We start from the raw sequence: 21,042 nt of genomic DNA, 5'->3' as shown, positions 1-21,042 counted from the left end.
TTTTCTTAAAGTTGCTCTGAAAAACCTTTCAGCAAATGTAACTAACTGTTGGCAGAGAATGAAACAGTAAAACCCTGCTGCTGGCTGTCTGTAGAAACACAACAGGTTCACAGTTGGCAATCCTAGCAGCAGGACGTTGCTTTATAGCTGGAGCTGTCTAAATTGTTGACTGCTAAGGCAGATTCTGACTTTGAAGAGACATCAATGTTATTTGGTGAAGTGAGTGACCTACAAAAAGCGCCATCTGTCTCATTTCACATTGGTAAGACCATAAGACATGGGAGCAGAATTAGGCCAATTGAGTCTGCTCCGCCATTCAATCATGGCTGATATTTTTCTCATCCCCATTCTCCTGCCTTTTCCCCATAACCCCTGATCCCCTTATTAATCAAGAACCTATCTATCTCTGCCTTAAAGACACTCAAGGACCTGGCCTCCACAGCCTTCTGCGGCAACGAATTCCACAGATTCACCACCCTCCGGCTGAAGAAATTCCTCCTCATCTCTGTTTTAAAGGATCACCCCTTTTTAGTCTGAGGTTGTCCCCTCTGGTTCTAGTTTTTCCTACTAATGGAAACATCATCTCCACATCCACTCTATCCAGGCCTCGCAGTATCTTGTAAGTTTCAATAAGATCCTCATCCTTCTAAACTCCAATGAGTACAGATCCAGAGTCCTCAGCCGTTCCTCATACGACAAGCTCTTCTTTCCACGGATCATTCTTGTGAACCTCCTCTAGACCCTTTCCAAGGCCAGCACATCCTTCCTTAGATATGGGGTCCAAAACTGCGCTCAATACTTTTGCTTCTGCCAGCACAGTTCAGCGGTCAACACAAATTGCCAGTTTCCTTCCAGGGGTGCTCTCTATTGGGGAGGGTGGGGCGTGAGCTATGGGCTTCAGCACAGGCTTGGTCAGAGTATCTTGAAGCTAGTCAGTGGTTCACCCTGGACTGCTATGCACACTTCTTCATTCTGCCTCTACCAGACCAATAGCCAGTAACTTGTCAAATATCCTCACCAACTCCCCCACTCCTATCCCAACTAACTTCTGCATGTTTGCCTGAGGCCCTTCTTGAGTTCCAAAGCTGGAGGATGGAGTCAGCAGTGAAAGATGAAGAACTGTGTGGTGCAGAGTAAAGGATGAGTAAGGCATAGAAGGAGATGTGTTGCCATTGGTGTTTGAAAGTTAGTGCATCTCTTACCTTTTGCCATTGGTCTATGTAGCGATTGGAACTGGATCAAGAAGGAGAACCCAGTTTAATTGCATTTCTTTGGTGTAAACTTGTGCACTTTTTTTAAAGGTTGAGTTTCCTGTAGCATTTAGGCCACACAGGCCAAGTCTGCTGAGACACTCGTGAGGTGCGCTGGTGGGCTCTAGTTAAGAAGCAAATCAGAGGTTGGTCAAGTCCCAAGGAATCACTCCGATCTAGAAACCGATACACTTTCAGTGGTTTGAATGTGAACTTACTGATCATTTAGATTTTCATTAAGCACATTTTGCCAGTGGGCCTTGATTGCTGGATAGAGCAGAATAGGTGAAAGAGTTTACCTTCCTCAACAAAGCTCCTCCTGCATTCTTCTGAGGCTTCCATGTCCATTTTTCCAGGAGGAAGAGGATCAGCGTGTCACACATTTTTCAAAATGAGATGAGATTGCTGAGGTGATATTGCTGTGTCCTAATTATTTGGGGAGCCATGATACAGGAGAAGTGAAGATTTGGGCAGGGAACTGTTCAGAGAAATAACAATCATGGATAGTGAAGTCATTCAAAGCTCGACCCTATTTGTACCTCTAAAACCAGGCTGTATATAAAGAATAATTAAAAGCAGTAACATGGGATGGCATGGTGGCACAGTGGTTAACATTGCTGCCTCACAGCACCAGAGACCTGGGTTCAATTCCAGCCTTGGGTGACTGTGTTTGCACATTCTCCCTCTGTGTTTCTTCTGGCAAGTTCTGCAGAACAAGTCTTCAGTACTTTTGCCAAAATATTGTAAGGGCCCATAGACATTGCAGTGTCCAATGCCTTCAGCTATTTCTTGATGTCGTGTGGAGCGCATCGAATTGGCTGAAGACTGACATCTGTGACGCTGGGGACCTCCAGAGGAGACCGAGATTAATCACCCACTTGGCACTTCTTGCTGAAGGTTATTGTGAATGTTTCAGCCTTATCTTTTGCACTACTGTGTTGGGCTCCTTCTCCATTGAGGATGGGAATATTTGTGGAGCCGCCTCTTCTAGTGAGTTGTTTAATTGTCCACCACCATTCACTGCGGAATACTGCAAGACTACAGAATTTAGATCTGATCCGTTAGTTGTGGAATTGCTTACTCCGTCTATTACTTGCTGTTTATACTGTTTGGCACATAGGTAGTCCTGTTTAGTAACGTCACCTGGTTGACACCTCATTTTTAGGTATGCCCGGTGTTGCTCCTGGCATGCCCTTCAGTACTCTTCATTGAACCAGGGTTAATCCCTTGGATTGGTGGTATGGTAGAGTGGGGGTATACCAGGCCAAGAGGTTACAAATTGTGGTTGAGTACAATTCTGTGGTTGCTGATAGCCCACAATGACTCATGGATGCCCAGTTTTGAGTTGAAGATCTGTTCACATTTACCACAATGATAGTGCCATACAACACAATGGAGGGTATCCTCAATGTGAAGACAGGACTTCATCTCCACAAGGACTGTGCAGTGATGACTTCTACCAATACTGTCATGGACAGGTGCATCTGCGGCAAACAGGTTGATGAGGATGATATCTAGTATGTTTTTTCCCTATTGTTGCAGTCCTAGTCTAGCAGCTATGTACTTTAGCACCTGGCCAGTTTGAGCGACGTTCACACATTCTCCCCGTATGTTTCCTCTGGCAAGTTCTGGAGCACAAGCGTTCAGGATTATTGCCGGAATATTGTCAGGACCCGTAGCCTTCGCAGTATCCAGTGCCTTCAGCTGTTTCTTGATGTCATGTGGAGTGAATTGAATTGGCTGAGGACTGACCTCTGTGATGCTGAGGACTTACGAAGGAGTCTGAGATTACTCATTCGCTTGGCACTTCTGGCTGAAGGCTGCTGCAAATGTTTCAGCCTTATCTTTTGCACTAATGTGCTGGGTTCCTCCACCATTGAGAATGGGGATATATGTAAAGCCTCCTTCTCCTGTGAGTTGTTTAATTGTCTACCACCAATCACGACCGGATGTGGCAGGAGTGCAGAATTTAAATCTGATCTGTTGTTTGTGGAATTGCTTAGCTCTGTCTAAGTACAACCAAGCCACTCTTTGTGATGAACATTGAAGTTCACCACCCAGAATACATTCTACCATCCTCAGTGCTTCCTCCAAGTGGTGTTCAACATGGAGTACTGTTTCATCAGCTGGGGGGTTTGCTATGTGGTAATAAGTAGGAGATTTTCTTGCCCATGTTTGTCCTGGTGCCATGAGACTTCATGAACCCAGAGCTGACGTTGAGGACTCCCAGGGCAACTCGCTCCTGATTGTATGCCACTGTGCTGCCACCTCTGCAGGAACAGTGTTGGTGATGTCTGGGACATTATCTATAAGGTATGATTCTGACAGGCTGTTGCTTGACTAGGTTGTAAGACAGCTCTCCCAATTTTGGCACAAGCCCCCGGATGTTAGTGAGGAGGATTTTGCAGGGTTGACAGGACTGTGTTTGCCATTGTCTTTGCCAGTGCTAGGTCAATGCCAGGTAATCTGTCTGGTTTCATTCTTTTTTGTTCCATTTGTAACAGTTGAATACAACTGAGTGCCTTGCTAGGCCATTTCAGAGGGCACTTTAAGGGTCAACCACATTGCTGGAGTCATGTGTAGGTCAGGCCAGGTAAGGACGGCAGATATTTAATTCCAGATATTTTGTTGCGTTTTTTAAACTCCACCATCTGCTCTGGTGGGATTCGAACCCAGGACCCCAGAGTATTACCTGGGTCACTGGATTACTAGTCAAGCAACAATACCACTGTGCCACTGCCACTTTTTAGGATGAAGGAGACCATAAGTTGACATTTCATTTCAACATTTGGGTCACATCACAAGGCTATGACAAAATATAAAGATGACTGGCAATTTTCTATTAAACATCTGTCACACGAGTATAAAATTAATTTGGTTGCATCTCAGTGTCAAGTGGATATTTTCATCAACCCTTTCATTCTTGAGGCGATCATGACAGGTATTAGCGACTTAGTAAACTGTTTTATGAATATCTGCACAATGCAAAAGCATGGTACAGTATCATAATCTAATATCATAGTATGTGCAACAAAAGGCTGTTCAGCCCATCTAACTTTCCTTAACATTTTAATCCTCCCCCAGGTGCTCCACAAACTATGTTTTTTCCCCCATTCGTCTTTGTTTCAAACCTGAATGCTTTAAAATTTCAGATTTTTTATTTAAATATTCAACAATTCATAGCTCATTTTTGTTGGTGGCAGGCCGATCCACAAAATGATCAATTGCGAAGTCTGAATAAATGACCTCCTTCAAGCTACGTTAAGTTTGCATTGCCTTAGCTTTTCAAAACCAATCATTTTTTCCATCAGATTTCAGTGGATCCAGCAGTTGCAGTTTCCTTCCCTTTCTTTCAAGTGTTTTCTCAACCTTCAGTTAAGCCAAAAGTGACTACCTAAATACAGTCGAACAACATGAACAGTTTCTAGTACATCCTCTAACCATAGACTTGGAAGAAGTTTCAAAGTGATCAATGATGGAAGTTTTGGTATTGATGCTGAAGATGATGTGCCATCTTAAGGCAGTAAAATTACCCTTTGTTCTTCTCTCCGTGGGTAAAGGAAGAGCAGCAGCTCACAGCTCGGAGGCTGAAAGCAAAAGCATCAGTGAGCAGGAAAGCCAGGTTAAACCCTCCACTATTGCTACCAGCTTACAACACAGCAAATGCTCTAAATACTTAATAAACATAATTATTTGTCATTAGTGTCATGCGGGTTAAGTTACTGGGTAACAAAATAAAGGCAATTTGTCAAAAAATAATTAATCTCCCACAGCGATCTGCCAACAGATTTTTGTTTGAACAAAGCAATCTAAGTCATTTACTTGTTATAGTGTCATATGAATAAGGCAGGAGTTTTTAATTTTTTTAAATGATGAATTATATTCTTTGCCTGCTGTCTTTACATTTTGACTCCTTTGTGATGAACAGTAATCCTGGCCAACCTCCTCCTCTGGAAAAGTAAGCTGAACAAATGATGGAGATGGGATTTCGATCCGAGGAAACAAATGCCATCGGGAGGCAAATGATATGAATGGATGAGGATAGTGGTTTGTCAGGAACTCAAACACAGAAATTAGGCTTCAGACTATTGTTTGATATCAAAATAGGGATTCTATTTAATTTGTATGCAAGCAATGGCAATGCTATTGCCTGCTGGTAGATGGAATATGACAACACAGTAATTGGTTATAATGTTTTATATTTGAATTTTTGTCACATTTATGACATGCAACACTGCAAAATCTGAAAGCATATTTTAAGAAAATCAAATACAAGGATATAGTGTTGAGAGATGTTGCTTACAAAAGCCAACAAATATGCAACTGCACTCCTGTGACTTCAATGCTGAACAATTCTTAGTATTGATTATAGTGTGGTTAGAAATGTGCTGCAGTTTGGCACACAGAAATTTTTATATCATTTGTTTACCTCTTGCCAAGTGTTTCCATAGATTCTTGCCAGTGCGAGAGTGAAATCTGCAATTAAATCAATACACAGCAGCAAAGAGAGCAAAATGTGTTACTCTCTGCAGTATATAATTGCTTCAGGTGCTGCTAGTTTTAATTAGCAACTGGCAGAGAAATAGATCGTTGAAGCTAAAGTGAACTCTGCTATAATGACAAAAAAGATGGTACTGCATTGTGAATACCAATTCTTGCCACTGATTTGTGCAAAAGAAATATCAGTTCAGTTCAATCTGAAAGAAATAGGTTAGGAGAAAAATTAACGAACAATGAGAAGGCAAAATAGATAATTAAGGACTCAGGCTAATGTAAAAAAGATCAAAATATCAAAGTCATGGAGAATGCAGTAGTTTTGAAATTCACTGAGAATATGAAATGAACTGCAGGATACTAATGTAAAAGCACTTAATAGCGTGATGTCTTTTGGGACACGTAACTTAGAGCACACTCTGCGCATGGTGCCTGTTCCAACTTCTCTTCATTGAATTTAACATACGGATGCAGAAATGAGTGTAGGCCCCACAAATCTGTGTTGCAAGCCACCTATCCAAAGGTAGACAAATTTAACCAGGCCCAAATGCACATACAGGTGAGGTGTGAGCCATCGGACTGCTCCATGTAGCATTTTCGCACCCATTTTACCATCTTTAACTCTGTTCAATCACATTGAATTTCTCCCCCATTCTGTTCTGAGATTCATATGCTTCCACTAAAATTGTGGATGAAGAGGAGTAGACCTGAATTGGAACACAGCAGTAGGAAACCAGTGATTAAATCACCCAGGAGATTTTAACTGCCCATCAGCTGGCTTTTGCTGAGTGGGTTGAGCTAAAATCATTCCCTATGTTTGAATTGTTTATGTTTGTGTCCCGCAGGAAGAATGTTGGGGGAAATCATTCATGCTTCTTAGTAAATGAAGAACTTGTGTTTTGATAGAAATCATAGAAATCCTACAGTGCAGAAAGAGGTCATTTGGCCCATCGAGTCTGCACCGACCACAATCCCACCCAGTCCCTACCCCCGTATCCACCCGCTAACCTACACATCTTAGGACACTAAGAGGCAATTTTTAGCACGGCCAATCAACCTAACTCGCACATCTTTGGACTGTGGGAGGAAACCGGAGCACCCGGAGGAAACCCACGCCGACACGAGGAGAATGTGCAAACTCCACACAGACACTGACCCAAGCCGGGAATCGAAACCAGGTCCCTGGAGCTGTGAAGCAGCAGTGCTAACCACTGCTACCGTGCCGCCCCTAGCATCCTGAGGTTATGACATTCTGAGGTTATGACAGGTGCTCCCAAGGTGCTTAAAATGGATGAAATGTATATTTGTTTTTGCTAATGTTATGAAGGCAAATGCACAACAAGGTCACACTTACAGCAATGAGATATACGATAGAACAATCTAAGAGGGCGGAATTATCCTGTCCCACCTGCCATGGAAATCGTAGCAGGTGGGACATGGGCCACGCAAAAATTTGTTGACTTCGGGCAGGAATGTCTGGCCAAGGGGCGAGCATGTCTGTTTAGTTTGTGTTCCTTGAAGGATATGTTTTGCCAGGATGTTGGTAGAAACCTGTTCTCTTGGGTATTTTACATCCACTTAAGCAGGTAGATGACACTTTGATATAACAAGTCCAAATGATGGTATTTCTTGGCATAGGTATGAGTCACATGTCTTTCCTCAGTGTCTGACGACCATGGATTCAAGCCTCATTCCAAGACTTGAATCCGTTGTATTGGCTAATACTTCAGTACAGTGCTCCTCCTTTATGGCCTTCAGACTTTGATATACAAGTCCTGGCATATGGTTCAAACCTATGCCAAGTCTGGTGAAAGTTGGGCATTGATCTCCATAACTGATCATTCCTTCCTCTGTCACATCAACCAGCAGAATGAAAATGTGGATGGCTCTTTCTGAGTCGGCTCACTCTTTTAAGATTGCGTAACTATGTATCAAAAAATGAAACCCCAGAATGCATCATCTTGAATATTACCCAGTAAATGGTGTGTTTTTACAGCTGTAACCAATTTCCAAACACTGAAACTGTGAGCCATCAAATTTTGGAGCTGAGCTGGTGTTTGGTAGGAGTACAATATTGGTGACATTGCTGCCATCCTCGGTGACATTTTGCATAGTAAATGTTGCAAGAGCTTTTTATGGTTTAATGTTTTTAAGTTCAATTCCGGCTTCATTTTTTTAAAAATGTCCTACTGTCTTGCTTCCTATTCTGTTCTAGGTAAAATGGGAATGTCCATGTGATCAAATGTCAACTTTGTAAATGGATTTTGGAGTGATTTGTCTTTTCATCCATCATGTCATCAAATCTGTCATTTGTATGCATACATTCCGATGATAAGCAAATAGCGAAAATTCTGCAAGTGATTTGAAAATCCTGTGTGTTTCTTTTGAAAAGCAGCTGCATTCTGTCAATTTGTTGCCAGCACATCAGTCTCTGTAGATCTTATAATTCATACAAGCATTATGCTGCTAAGGTGTTACCCAGAAATATACTTGGGCTGAATTTAACATGTGCCGGGAAGCTGATTGGAGTGATCAGCAGACTTACCAGAAGCTGCATGACAGCCCAACCAGGTGCCCCACTCGAGTGGAGTGGAGTAGAGTGCAGTGTGGGTCCCATGTTCACAAGGGATCTTGATAATAAGTTGAGACTCCTGTCTCAGCCAGTACCATATACTTAAACATATTAAAATGGAAAATTGACCAGAATGGATCTGCACTGATTGAATTGCTCCCCACTACTTTCCCACAGACCAGGGAGAGTTAAAGTTTCCCCTACTGTGGTCTCTTAGAATATTAATCATCCAGTTGCACAAATTGTCAAGTGCTGATTAAAAATGGATCAGTTTATGGTTCCTTGTTCAATTATGGTGTTTCAGATTTAAGAGGGAAAAAATAAACGCAACAACGTATCCTCTATTTTCTTCCCAGGTAAATTCCGTCACAGAGCATCAATTCTTCACAAACTGGCCAAAAACAAATGTCAAGTTGATGATGGCGAGAAACACAATGTGACTACTAATCATGCAGGTAACTATGTTTGAGTTTACAAAATTAAGTAATGTGGCACAATGAATATTTAGATGTCCATATTCTGTTTTCTAGAACATTATCACTATTCATTCAAACCCTTTTGTTTTCACTACGAGTGCTTTTGCAATTCTGTTCAAGTGTGCATGAGATCCTTGTAATCATGATTTTTCTCCTTGTAATCATGATTTTTCTCCTCGTTCTACTTGAGATGTCTCACCAAATCAGAATACGGAGATATACTAACTGTCATTTTACAAATTGTTTATTGATCTGCGTTTAAAATTATTGTTTGGTTGCGTACTTGAACAAGTAAATGTCCTTCAAAAGTATTTCAGAGCCAAAATAAAAAAAGTGTAATCTTTGCTGGCTTTGGAGATTAGGTTTAAAGTCAGGATTGTAAATTATACAGCATTGCATCCTGACTTAGAAACCAAAGAACCATTTCATCCACCAAGCCTGTTCCACCATTTTGTTAGCCATGCCTGCATCTATTTTTAATCACAATTCTCTGCCATTTGTCAAGATCTGTTAATGTTATTTCCCTATTTCAATGCTTCAAATGATTTTTAATCTATTCTCTCCTGGGGAGCATGTCCACACTTTGTTTGAGAACTTGCTTTTCAAGAGCTCAGTTCAAATTTTGATTGCTTTTTCATCTCCTAAATTCCCTTACTGGAGGGAATCTCCATTATTTTAAACACCTCACTTGGATCATCTCGCACATTATACTGTGGCAAAGTACAACATGGACCATTTTATATTTTCTCTAGCTAAGCTCCACAATCATTTTCTATCCTGTTTCCTTTCCATCTGGATTTCTCTTAGAGCAGTACTTTGTTCCATATTTGAAAAATAATATATTTGGAGGCAGATTATAAATAGATACAGACTATTTCATATTAAAATAAGCTCCAATTCATCTTTAAAACTAGCATACTTCATTTGCTTTATGAACCTTTCTTGCGGTGATAGTTCCAGCAGAAGTTTTTGTTACAATTATCATTATGTATGGAAATACAATTTAGAATTTTGATATTTCAAGACATTAATATGGATTTGCCAGCTGCTCTCAACCTCTTTTTTTGGCAGCTCTTGGGTGACCGAGGGTACAACGTTTCTTGGGAGCACCCTCTGCCTCATCCCCACACCTCACAGGGCATGCTTCCTCCTAGCACCGCACTCCATCCCTCCGTTCCTGTTTTTATACCCAGTGGATAGAAGAATTGTGGGAAATATAAACATTTCCCTCTATTTGCATCACTACTGCATTGGATGTAAAAGCTATTTGTCCGAGGTATTACTGAGAAATGGATTACAGTGGACCAAAAGGCTGCTGCAACTGTTTCAGATAATGTGGATGTTTCACGAGCAGTATGGAGGTTGCCTCAGTCATTGTTCTGCATTAAGGTCCAAGGCAATCTCTGCCCTATCATAGAATCCCTACAGTGCAGAAGGAGGCCATTCGGCCCATCGTGTCTGTGCCAACCACGATCCTACCTCATAACCCCACACATTTGCCCTGCTAATCCCCCTGACACTAGGGCCAGTTTGGCATGGCCAATCAACCTAACCTGCACATCTTTGGAGTGAGATTCAGTGCGAGTCCCTGCAGGAGCCTGCCCCAATATTTAATTGTCTGCAGCCAGAAGACGAATGGGGGCAGAGCTGTCTACATGGTGCTCCACTGCCTACTCCAGGAGTGGCCCTGATCTCAGAAATCTAATTACGAGCCTGTACAGTGGAATATGTTTGTTCAATGGAAACAATGCTGTCTGAGAAGCAAGACGTAGCAATGACAATAACATCTCATTAAATTTCTAACTTGGCCAAGCCAACTTTGAATCCTGACTTCAGCCATCATTGGTAGGATTATATAGTGAAAAAACAACTTGTATTTTTATAGCACATAAGAAGGTGAGCCACCATGTCTGTTCCAGCTCTTTGAAGGATCTATTCCATTTTCGTTGGGCGTTTGACAATAAAAGAAAGTTACCTGAATAGATTGGAAAATGACACACATTGCTGTGCACCATGCTGCACTCAATTGTGTCCAATAGCAGGTTGATCACAGAGTGATATTACATTTTGTCCTATGATAGAGAAGGTATTGCATGCAACTACAGGGATAGTAAGAAAATAAAAATAAGGTTTTATGGCTTGAGGTGAAATTTTATATTTGCCTTTGACAATATCCAATTTAATATTCCTCTAAATTACTCCTTTTTGACATGACTAAATCGGCTGCCCTTTTAACCACATCCCATAGCGCTATGCCTATTGTCAAGAATTACTGGTTTGCTTCTAATATCACAACAGTTTAATAATAAAGGTAAACTTGCAGGTTGAGTCCGTAATTAAGAAAGCAAATGTAATGTTGTCATTTATCTCAAGAGGCTTGGAATACAAAAGCAGGGATGTACTTCTGAGGCTTTATAAAGCACTGGTTAGGCCCCATTTGGAGTACTGAGCGCAATTTTGGGCCCCACACCTCAGGAAGGACATACTGGCACTGGAGCGGGTCCAGCGGAGATTCACACGATGATCCCAGGAATGGTAGGCCTGACATACAATGAACGTCTGAGGATCGTGGGATTATATTCATTGGAGTTTAGGAGGTTGAGGGGAGATCTGATAGAGACTTACAAGATAATGAACGGCTTAGATAGGATGGACGTAGGGAAGTTGTTTCCATTAGCAGGGGAGACTAGGACGCGGGGGCACAGCCTTAGAATAAAAGGGAGTCACTTTAGAACAGAGATGAGGAGAAATTTCTTCAGCCAGAGAGTGGTAGGTCTGTGGAATTCATTGCCACAGAGGGCTGTGGAGGCCGAGACATTGAGCGTCTTCAAGACAGAAATTGATAAATTCTTGATTTCTCGAGGAATTAAGGGCTATGGGGAGAGAGCGGGTAAATGGAGTTGAAATCAACCATGATTGAATGGTGGAGTGGACTCGATGGGCCGAATGGCCTTACTTCCGCTCCTATTTCTTATGGTCTTATAACTGTTAGATTGTGTGCAGAATGCACTGTTTTGTAATTTGTTTCTGGTTTGGGGAAAAAGTTGGTCTGCCATTATGAGGGATATGAAGTACAAAAAAATTGAATTGGACTAAAGTACCCCAGATTAATTTTATCAACTCCTTTTGACACAGACCTTTCATGCAGTTAAGTTTACTAAACTTTGCCAGCCAGATTTACCCAGATACGATCCAAAAGAATCATAGTGTGAGCAAATAAAATGTCAGATGACAAAACTCCATTCTACATATAATATCATAGAATCCCTACAGTGCAGAAGGAGGCCATTCAGCCCATCGAGTCTGCACCGACCACAATCCCACCCAGGCCCTATCCCCATAACCCCATGCATTTACCCTAGCTAATACCCCTGACACTGAGGGGCAATTTATCATGGCGAATCCATGGACTGTGGGAGGAAACCGGAGCACCTGAAGGAAACCTACGCAGACACGGGGAGAATATGCAAAACTCCACACAGACAATGACCCAAGCCAAGAATTGAACCTAGGTCCCTGGTTGTTGTGAGGCAGCAGTGCTAACCACTGTGCCATCGTGCCACCGTTATCATGGAGTAAGAGCAAACAATGAACATGTTCTTCAGAAAATCCTTTCTGTGGCATCATAGGAACTCTGGAGTACCTGTGCACCATGGGGGAGATTCTAGGTATCAGGCAGCTGGTTGATTGTATGTGGGGCTAGCTAGTGTGATCCCTCCAGCACCAGTCCTGGGATAGTCTGAAAGCAGGCCAGATTAACATGCCGCTGTCGAGCTGTTTTCCCAAAGGAGCGTTCTGCTGCTCAGTGCCTCTGACTTGCTGCAATCATAGATGGCCCACCTGGTTTGCATTAAGATGCAGGAGAATGCAAATTTGCGGGGTTGAAACCCAAGCTTTAATCTTCTCATTTTATTTTTCTGGAGCACTCCGATTCATCCTAGGCCCATAAACAAATTCTAAACTTTTTTTTCAGGTCTTTTGTGAGCACGATATTTTATTGAGTGCAAAATTGCACCAAGACCCTTCATTTTGTTATAGGACAACAGTTTGCATAGTTTGAGGCCACCAAACAGATGGCATGAGTAAAAATAGCTGCAAAAGTTAAACAGGCAGTGTATCAGCCACCTTGATTTTTAACTCCAGTATCATAGAATCCCTACAGTGCAAGGGAGGTCATTCGGCCCATCAAGTCTGCACCGACTCTCTCTGACTGAGTACCTTATCCTGGGCCTTTCCCTCACCCTATTCCATAACCCCACACATTTACTATAGCTAATCCACCTAACTTAAACATCTTTGGACACTAAGGGACAATTTATCATGGCTAATCCACCCAACCTGCAAATCGTTTGGACTGTGGGTGGAAACCGGAGCACCCAGAGGAAACCCACACAGACACGGGGAGAACGTGCAAACTCCCAAGGCCAGAATTGAACCTGCGTACCTGGTGCTATGAGGCAGCAGTGCTAACCATTGTGCCACCATGCCACCCATTACTCCAGTACTCCATCGGATGGTTAAAGGAAGTTCAAATCACCGCTTATAATCCTGCAGTATAATTTCAAACGTTCAGTTTTTAAATTTCACATCTCTGGCAAATAAGCTTTTCTTTTATTTGGGATCAGTTTTTATTTGCATCGAAACATCAATTTTGTATATGCTTTTAGGAGGTATTTCACCACCCTGCCTCCAGTTTTTTTTCTGTGTTGTCTTTTAAGTTCTGACCTTGCCAGAAAATCAGTGTGATGTTAATGATGTGTGCCATTATTAATGTACAAATCGACCAGAAATTTCAGTGGATGAAGAAATAAGACATGGCTTGCAAATTTCTGGAACTTGCTAGTTGATTTACCCTTTTCCTCCATTTGCTTCGCATGGCCCATTTTTCTTTAAAGAACTTGTTGGAATTGCATATTAACTACTTACTAAATGCACCATAGAATGTGAAGGCCACTAATTAATTGCCCAAGCCCTATTTTTGTCACATGATTATTAATGCCAATTAACCTTTTGGCCCAATTAAAAGTATAGATTCTCATCCCTTCTGGTAGTAAATTGCTGGAGATTTTTTAAAAGTCAAATTTCAGATGTTTGCATCTCTTCTCTCCTTTTTCAGTCTTTTCCTTCTAATTCTCTTCTTCCTAATTTAAATCTAATTCACCCACCTGCCACGTTGTTTCTTTCTCAATGCTTAAATCTTTGTTTAGGGGACATAATTCTGGCCCCTGAGGTCCCAGATGCCCCATTGCTCTCACGACATCATTATCAACACTCACTTCTAACGGCACGAACATTTCAAGCTGAATGGTGCAGGAAAAAGTCTAATGAACAGTTCTGAATTTCATGAAACACTGCGACATGTCTTTATCTGACACGGCACAAATCGGGAAATGAGTGGTGTAGCAGATCTGTTTTAGATGCTCCGATGCTGCTACGCTGCCCAAGAAGTAACTCCTTCATCAACATTTCCTCGGTAAAGTCTGTTATCTGAAATTATCAAAGATGTCGCCTGAATACTGATGCCAGTAATTTAAGGATCACACTTCAATCATATCAGAGGGAGAAAATGGCCTTGGCCATAAACACAATCATTACAGATATAGGTTGGACATGTAGTAGCAAAAGCTGAGCATTGCATATCACCATAGTTTTACATTCTGTTCATTATGGGTAGGTTTGAGAAAAGTAATATAAAGCGACCCCAAGTAAATAATGCGCAGCTATGTAATGTTATTTGCATTGTCCTTGACTAGAGTCACTGCCTAATAGTATTGAAGTAATGGAATTAGATGAATTTGCATTTCATTCAGCATCAAAGTAAGAACATTTAATTGAATTGAATAATGTAAAATGGGAGGATGATTAGTGAGACATTAAAGCCCACTTTCTAATTTAACAGTGTTTGAAAACCCAGTTTGTATGTCAATACTTACTAAATATGAATAGCATTTATTCAATCTTTGAGCAGTGCTCATCTCTGGGTTAGTATAGCCATAGTTATTTAACTGCCCAACAGGAAAAGTGGCAGTAATCACATATTAATGTATGTTGTGGCTTCCTCTGAATGAATTACTCCAAAAAGAATCCTTTCTTTTAAAAAAAACAGGAGTCTATTTGGGGAAAAAATTAACTTTGAAATAATTTTTAAACAAGTAAAGAAGGATTGTGTTCTCAATAAAACAAACTGAGAATTTTCAGCACATTACCAAATTCCTTCCTCAGCTCAAAGGTAATTTTAAACTGGAATTGGATACATATTTCAACATTTTCAAGCTTCTGGGGGAAAAGGCAGCTGTGGAGTTTGGGGATTGATGGGAATAAGTCTTTTGATAAGTTGAAATAGCATCCTGGGCCGATTGGCCATCATCTGTGCTGTAAGAATCTATGATAATCACACTAATCATTTTAATATGACAGTAAAAGCGAGCAGGTCAGCAGTGGGTTCTTGTATGGAAATAAATCACTTTTATTTAATCTTGGAAGTCTAATAATATTTTGAGATACTGAAAGTCCGTTTTACATTTAAATTTCAATTTCTGAAGTGGCCAGCTGATAGTATCTGTGGTTTTGTGGTAGGGCATGTTTGCCAACTTGGCTGATACCCGAGTGTGGTGTTCCAATTGGAGCTCAGACAATTTAGCACTGAAGACAAAGGCAAGTTGGCATGTGAGTCGTACTGCACATTCTAATCCATCAGGTAGAAAACATTTGCATTTGTTTCATCCTTTCATCAACTTCCTAACCAACCTTCGCTTCCTGCTTGGCATTAGCTATTATCCTTGTTAAATGCCCTGAGTTGGTTGCCTTTTATGTGAGGGATGTTATGCCAGTGCAGCTGTTGATGCCCCAGCATCAAACCATCTGCTCGGTCTGTTGACGAGGGATTGTTGTGCAACAAGAGAAGAAGTGAAGGTCATTTTGCTGAATGCAATGGGGGAAGGAGAGGAAATGTATAAGAAAGCAAGTTTTTTTTTAAAGAAAATTATCAGATATTGAATTTCATTTTTTGTTATTGTATTTGAATTTTTAATATACATCTGCATGAATTTTAAGTTCCAGCCATTAAATCTCAGTTTCATGTCTTGCCCTGTGATTCATACAGAGGGCAAGATTGGGTGGGGGGAGGTTAGGTAAGTTTTAAAGCAACAATAATGTATGCCAATATTAACATACAGTATCCCCTGAACAAAAAACACTGTGCAAGCATGAACTCGGGTTACACTTACTTATAAATATGCTTGTGTGTGCTGATTACCATTTATGTCCCTGAAAAATGGGTGGTTGGTAGTTGAATATCGGGGGTAGGGGGTACGATGGTGAGTTATTAGTGTAATTGGGCATGCACACTGCCTATGCCCACCTGTTATTGCTGCTTACTCCTGCAAACCTGTTGGAGTTGATATATGAAAGAAAACGATTCTTGGACAACTCTCCATCTAACATAAATACAGCATGAAAGTTGGTTTATGTGAAATATATTTAACCAGTTTTCTTTCTAAATGTTACAATCAATTTATGGTATTGCGAAGTAAGTTTACTTAATGGAAATACATCAATGGAAACTTATCAGCAGATAAAGTATTTTTTGTGGAAATTAAGTATTTTCATTTTTTATGAAACAACTACTGAAGGTTTTGCAGTTTCCTTCCCATGGTTGGTGCTCCTCAATACCATTCTCTTCTTTGTTCTGCACTCCTTCATTCAGATAAAGCAGAGCTGCCAAATACAGCTAATGTCGAAGTTGAAGTGACACCTCCAAAGGATCCTCCCACAACAGTGCAGAACGGAAGCCTGCCCAATGGAGCAGAGGTTACAGCAGGGCAGGTATGTGTTGTATGACAAAGCATTTGGGGTTTCCAAAAAGGCAGAAGTTGTACCTGAGCACCTGCACAAAGCAAGGTTGAGATTGGAACAGGAACCACTTGAATTGCTATTATTGTTGCTATGGGGGTGGTGATGGTGGTGAGGGGGGGGGGCGGGGGGGGGAGTTGTGGGAGGTTGAGCAATAGCAATTTCATTGACAAATTAAGCAACTTGTAAAATAAATTGCCAATGGTTAGTAATCAAGCTTTTTGTTTGGAAACATTTACACTACAACAAAACAGACATCGGGTGGGATTTTCCAGCCGTTCCCACCAGCGAGGTACCAGCCTCCCCTCCCCCCATCGATAGAGGGTGTGAACAACAGAGTTGACAGTGGCTGGCCTGGAAGATCCCGTCGCTGGCCAATGACGGGCCGCCTCTGCCACTGGAAAATGTGCTACAGGGTCAGGAAATCCCACCCACAATGTATGAATAGAACTGACCAATCATTGAGCCAGACTTAGTTGCAATGCTGTGCCAATTTGGTTTTGTGTGTCTGTTTTTTTGTGAGTATGCTGCAGCTGTTCTGTGGTGATTAAAACATAGTTCCATGAATGAGATCTTTTGCTGATGCCCAGTAGAGTATATTTTATAATAATGAAAAATAGCCATTTATTGATTCCAGCGTTCCACTTTCCTGGTTATGTCAAACACTGCTGATATGAAATAGCCATCACATTGGCCAGAGCACAGGCTAGGCTTCCTATGATCAGGATAATTATCCTATGGAATTACAAAAACAATTATTTAGTCCATCCTTTGCAGGTATGGCAGCATCTATATTGTTAAAACTGTCTAACGTCACCCACATAGATGTAACTTCCTGATTATAGAGGTGATTTGACAAAGATAAATAAGGCTCTTGCAACTTACCCGTTGAAGACAATCCTAAAGCACACTTCATCGCAATAGATTGAATTAGACCAGTACTTGTTGAAATACGGTACAAAAATAACTTCATTATTAATACCAAAAATGGCCTTCTAATTTGAGATATCTTGCTGCTTGTCATTGGTGTTGCCTAGGCAACTGATTAAGAGTTTTGTTGAATTGCAAGCTATTACAGCCTTAATGATAACAGATATTGATTTAAATTATCTTAGCATTTTTTCACTGCAGAAAAGGCCATTTGGGAAAAATGGTGAAGCATGAGATTTTATCATTTTAAAAATTTTCCCTTTTTTTATTTCTCTTTGTCGAATTATTCTTTTGCCAGCAGCAGTTTTGATGTCCTTTGTAGAGTAAGCCAGTAAAGTTTAGTCACTGTTGTTTTGTGAGCAGTCACGCAGATCACAAGTGGGGCAATTGGAGTATCAGTGAATAGGTCGGGAGTGGGGGGGAATTGTCGGGTGGTGTCCCGTCCTTGAGGGAAGAGTGACCCCAGTCAGGGTGGCTTCTGCTTTTGATGGAGCTGCCCTACCTTCGCATCCGAGGTTGAGGATGATAAATTTTTCTATTTCCTTGCCCCCCTTTGATCTATCCGGCACGCACCATTATAAAAATTGAGGCTTGGTGGGAAAAGACCCTTAAGTGGCCATTAAGGGAAGATTTCCCTTCTGAGATCCTGCCTTCCCCACTGTAAAATTACTTCCAGGTCGGGGCAGAGGGGATTCTGGAGAGAATCCTGCCCATGCAATTTCATGCTCTCCACCCACCCAAACCCCACCTCACCCACCCTTCCAAACTCTGCTTGGATAGGAGCGTAAAATTCAGGCCACAGTGTTTTCAAATGCACTGCATAGTTAAACGTTGCATACTGAGAGTGGGCCCAATTTGGCCAACATTTTTTTTTGATATATAATTCAAGTCAGAATATTTCGTATTCATTCTTGGGACCTGGGAAAATTCAGCATGTTCTTAGTTGCCTTTTTAGAAGGTGGTGATGAACTGCTGCCTTGTACTGCTGTAGTCCAGCAATAAGGAGTTCCAGGATTTCCACCCAACCACAATTAAGGAATGACAATGTGTATCAAGGTCAGGATGGTGTGAAACTTGGAGGAAAAGTTGGATATAATTGTGTTCCCATGCACCTGCTGCCCTTTAATCTTCAAGATGGTCGAAATTATGGATTTCAGAAGTTCGGATGAGTTGCTGCGGTGCACCTTGTAGAAGGTATACGCACGGTGAAGTGAATGTTTTAAGGTGCTGGTTGGAATGTCAATCCAGAGTCCTGTTTATATCCTGGATGCTGTTGAATACCTTGCTGAAGTTGCATCCTGCAAACAAATGCAGACGATTCCACAACATCATGACTTTTGTCTTGTAGATGGTGAGTTGGGAGTCAGGAGGTGAGTCACTCACTGCAGAATACCCAGCCTCCTACTTGCTTTTGTAGCTGCATTGTTTATGTGGCTAGTCCAGTTAAGTTTCTGGTCAATGATAAACCCCAGGATGGTAAACGTGAGAGATTCAATTATACTAACTCCATTGAATGTCAGAAGAAGGTGTCAAGATTCAATCTTGTGGGACTTGTTCATTGTCTATCACCTTGAGTTGCACAAATGTTATTTTCCACAAACCTGCCCAAGCCTGAATGTTGTCTAGGTCTTGTTGCATGCAGACAGTGCCTACTTCAGTACCTGAGGAGTTGTGGATGCAACTGAATGCTTTAAGCATTCACAATTTGACTTCATGATGGAGGAAACATTATTGATGATGCAACTGAGAGTAGTTGAGCCTTGGATATTGTTCTGAAGAAGCCTTGAAGCAATGTCCTCAGCCTCAAACCATCAGAACTATCTTCTTTTGTGCTGAGTATGACTCCAGCTACTATTTCTAGATGTAATGGGACTTCTTGATGGAACACTTAAGTTAAAATGCTATCTTGATGTCAAGGACCGTCACTCCCATTTCACTGAGAATTCTGCTCTCAGTGCATATATTTGTACCAAGGCTGTATGTGGTCTGGAGCTGAGTGGTCCTGGCAGCCCTCACACTGAGCATTGGTGAGCAAATGATTGCTAAGTGCTGCTTGAAAGCACTGTTGATCTCTTTTGTATCACTTTGCTGGTGAGAGTAGACCAAGGGAGCTATAATGGGCTGGATTGGATTACATCCTACATTTAATGGACAAGACATACCCGGGCAATTTTCTATGTGGCATAAATGCCAGTGTTGTAGCTGTACTGGAACAGCGAGGCTAGAGGTGCTGTGTGAGATGTCAGCACAAGATGGAAGATTCTCCTTGTTAGATGCAAATGGAATCCTCCTCAGTCCCTACAGCAAATCTTATTCTTCTCAGTTTGAGATTGGAATTCAGTCCTACTGAAGCAGGTTGGAGGAAGGGTTTTGGTGGGTAGAGTTGTGGACTGCTATCTCCGCTGCCCATGCAACATTCTTACACACACAGGTAACGGCCTAAGGTGCCGTTTATTCCCAGGGAATCAATGTAGTCTGCATAGCAGTGCTCTCTGTTGAATGTTTGCACTTGTCATACCAGCCACCATGATGATCTCTTTGTGTATTGTTCATTTGGCTCAGTTGTGAGAAATTCAATAATATTCAATGTTCTAATTTCAATTAGAAAAAATAAATTTGCACCCTCAACAGTTGTGTCCAGATTCAAGCCGAGGTTCCAGAAATAGAAAGACAATGGGCTGGATTTTCTGGGGGGCAGGAGTGAACCTCTGAGGGCAAGCTAAATGAGCTGAGAGTGGGACTGCAGCCCCTCAGTGGGACAAAGCTGTGCTCTCAAGAGCTCTAAGCAACAGTGAGATCCTGGGAATTGTGGATCTTTTTCCATATCTTGGGAGCCTTCTCATGATAAAGGTAGGCATAGATAACAAAATCCATCATCCAAGGTCCTCCAATGTGCAAGCTCAGCCTTCAGCTAACCGAGGTAAAGATTATTTAAGGACCAGGATTTCAAGCTCGCAACTATGGTCATGATTTATGAGGCAACTAAGATCTCTGTGCTTCTGAATGCTTTGAAAACTTGGAAAACCTACAGCAGGTACCTCAAAGAGCTGGAAAAGTGCCACCTTCACAAGATCCTCCAAATCCAGTGGCGAGAAAGGCAGACCAAGCGTCCTCTCCCAAGTCAACATGCCAAGCATCAAAGTGACCATCAATCAAAACTAGCTCCAATGGGTAAACTTGTCATTCATATAGGTGACATTCAACTCACAAAGCAACTGCTCTGCTTGAATCTCTGTCACAGCAGGAGATGATCAGCAAAAATGCCTTAAGGCTGTCCCCAAAGAATCCCTGAAGAGGTTGAACATCCCCACCAATTTATGGGACATCCTGGCTTGTGGACAGTGAAATGGAGAAGGTTTATTCGGGAAGGCACCAAGCAGATTGAGAGACTTCATTGGCAACAAGCAGAGTCAAAGTCGAGGCATTAGACACTGTGTCCAAACGACTCATCTACCCAATCCATGTGTCA

At 41.6% G+C, this 21,042-nt stretch overlaps 1 protein-coding gene across 1 annotated transcript in view; it reads left to right on the top strand.

Moving 5' to 3' along the window:
* The window catches only part of LOC144494654 (sodium/potassium/calcium exchanger 2-like), a 285,657-nt gene that overhangs the window by 218,327 nt on the left and 46,288 nt on the right, over positions 1 to 21,042 (top strand). Inside the window, exons 5-7 of the mRNA XM_078213857.1 lie at positions 8,673 to 8,771; positions 16,498 to 16,601; positions 16,967 to 16,969. Coding sequence (XP_078069983.1) covers positions 8,673 to 8,771; positions 16,498 to 16,601; positions 16,967 to 16,969 — 206 coding nt within the window. The remainder of the gene's footprint in view (positions 1 to 8,672; positions 8,772 to 16,497; positions 16,602 to 16,966; positions 16,970 to 21,042) is intronic.

This window comes from Mustelus asterias, chromosome 6 (assembly GCF_964213995.1).
Source record: "Mustelus asterias chromosome 6, sMusAst1.hap1.1, whole genome shotgun sequence".
Classification (NCBI taxonomy): domain Eukaryota; kingdom Metazoa; phylum Chordata; class Chondrichthyes; order Carcharhiniformes; family Triakidae; genus Mustelus; species Mustelus asterias.
Note: the sequence above shows the minus strand (reverse complement) of the source record. Positions and strands in the feature narration are given on the sequence as shown.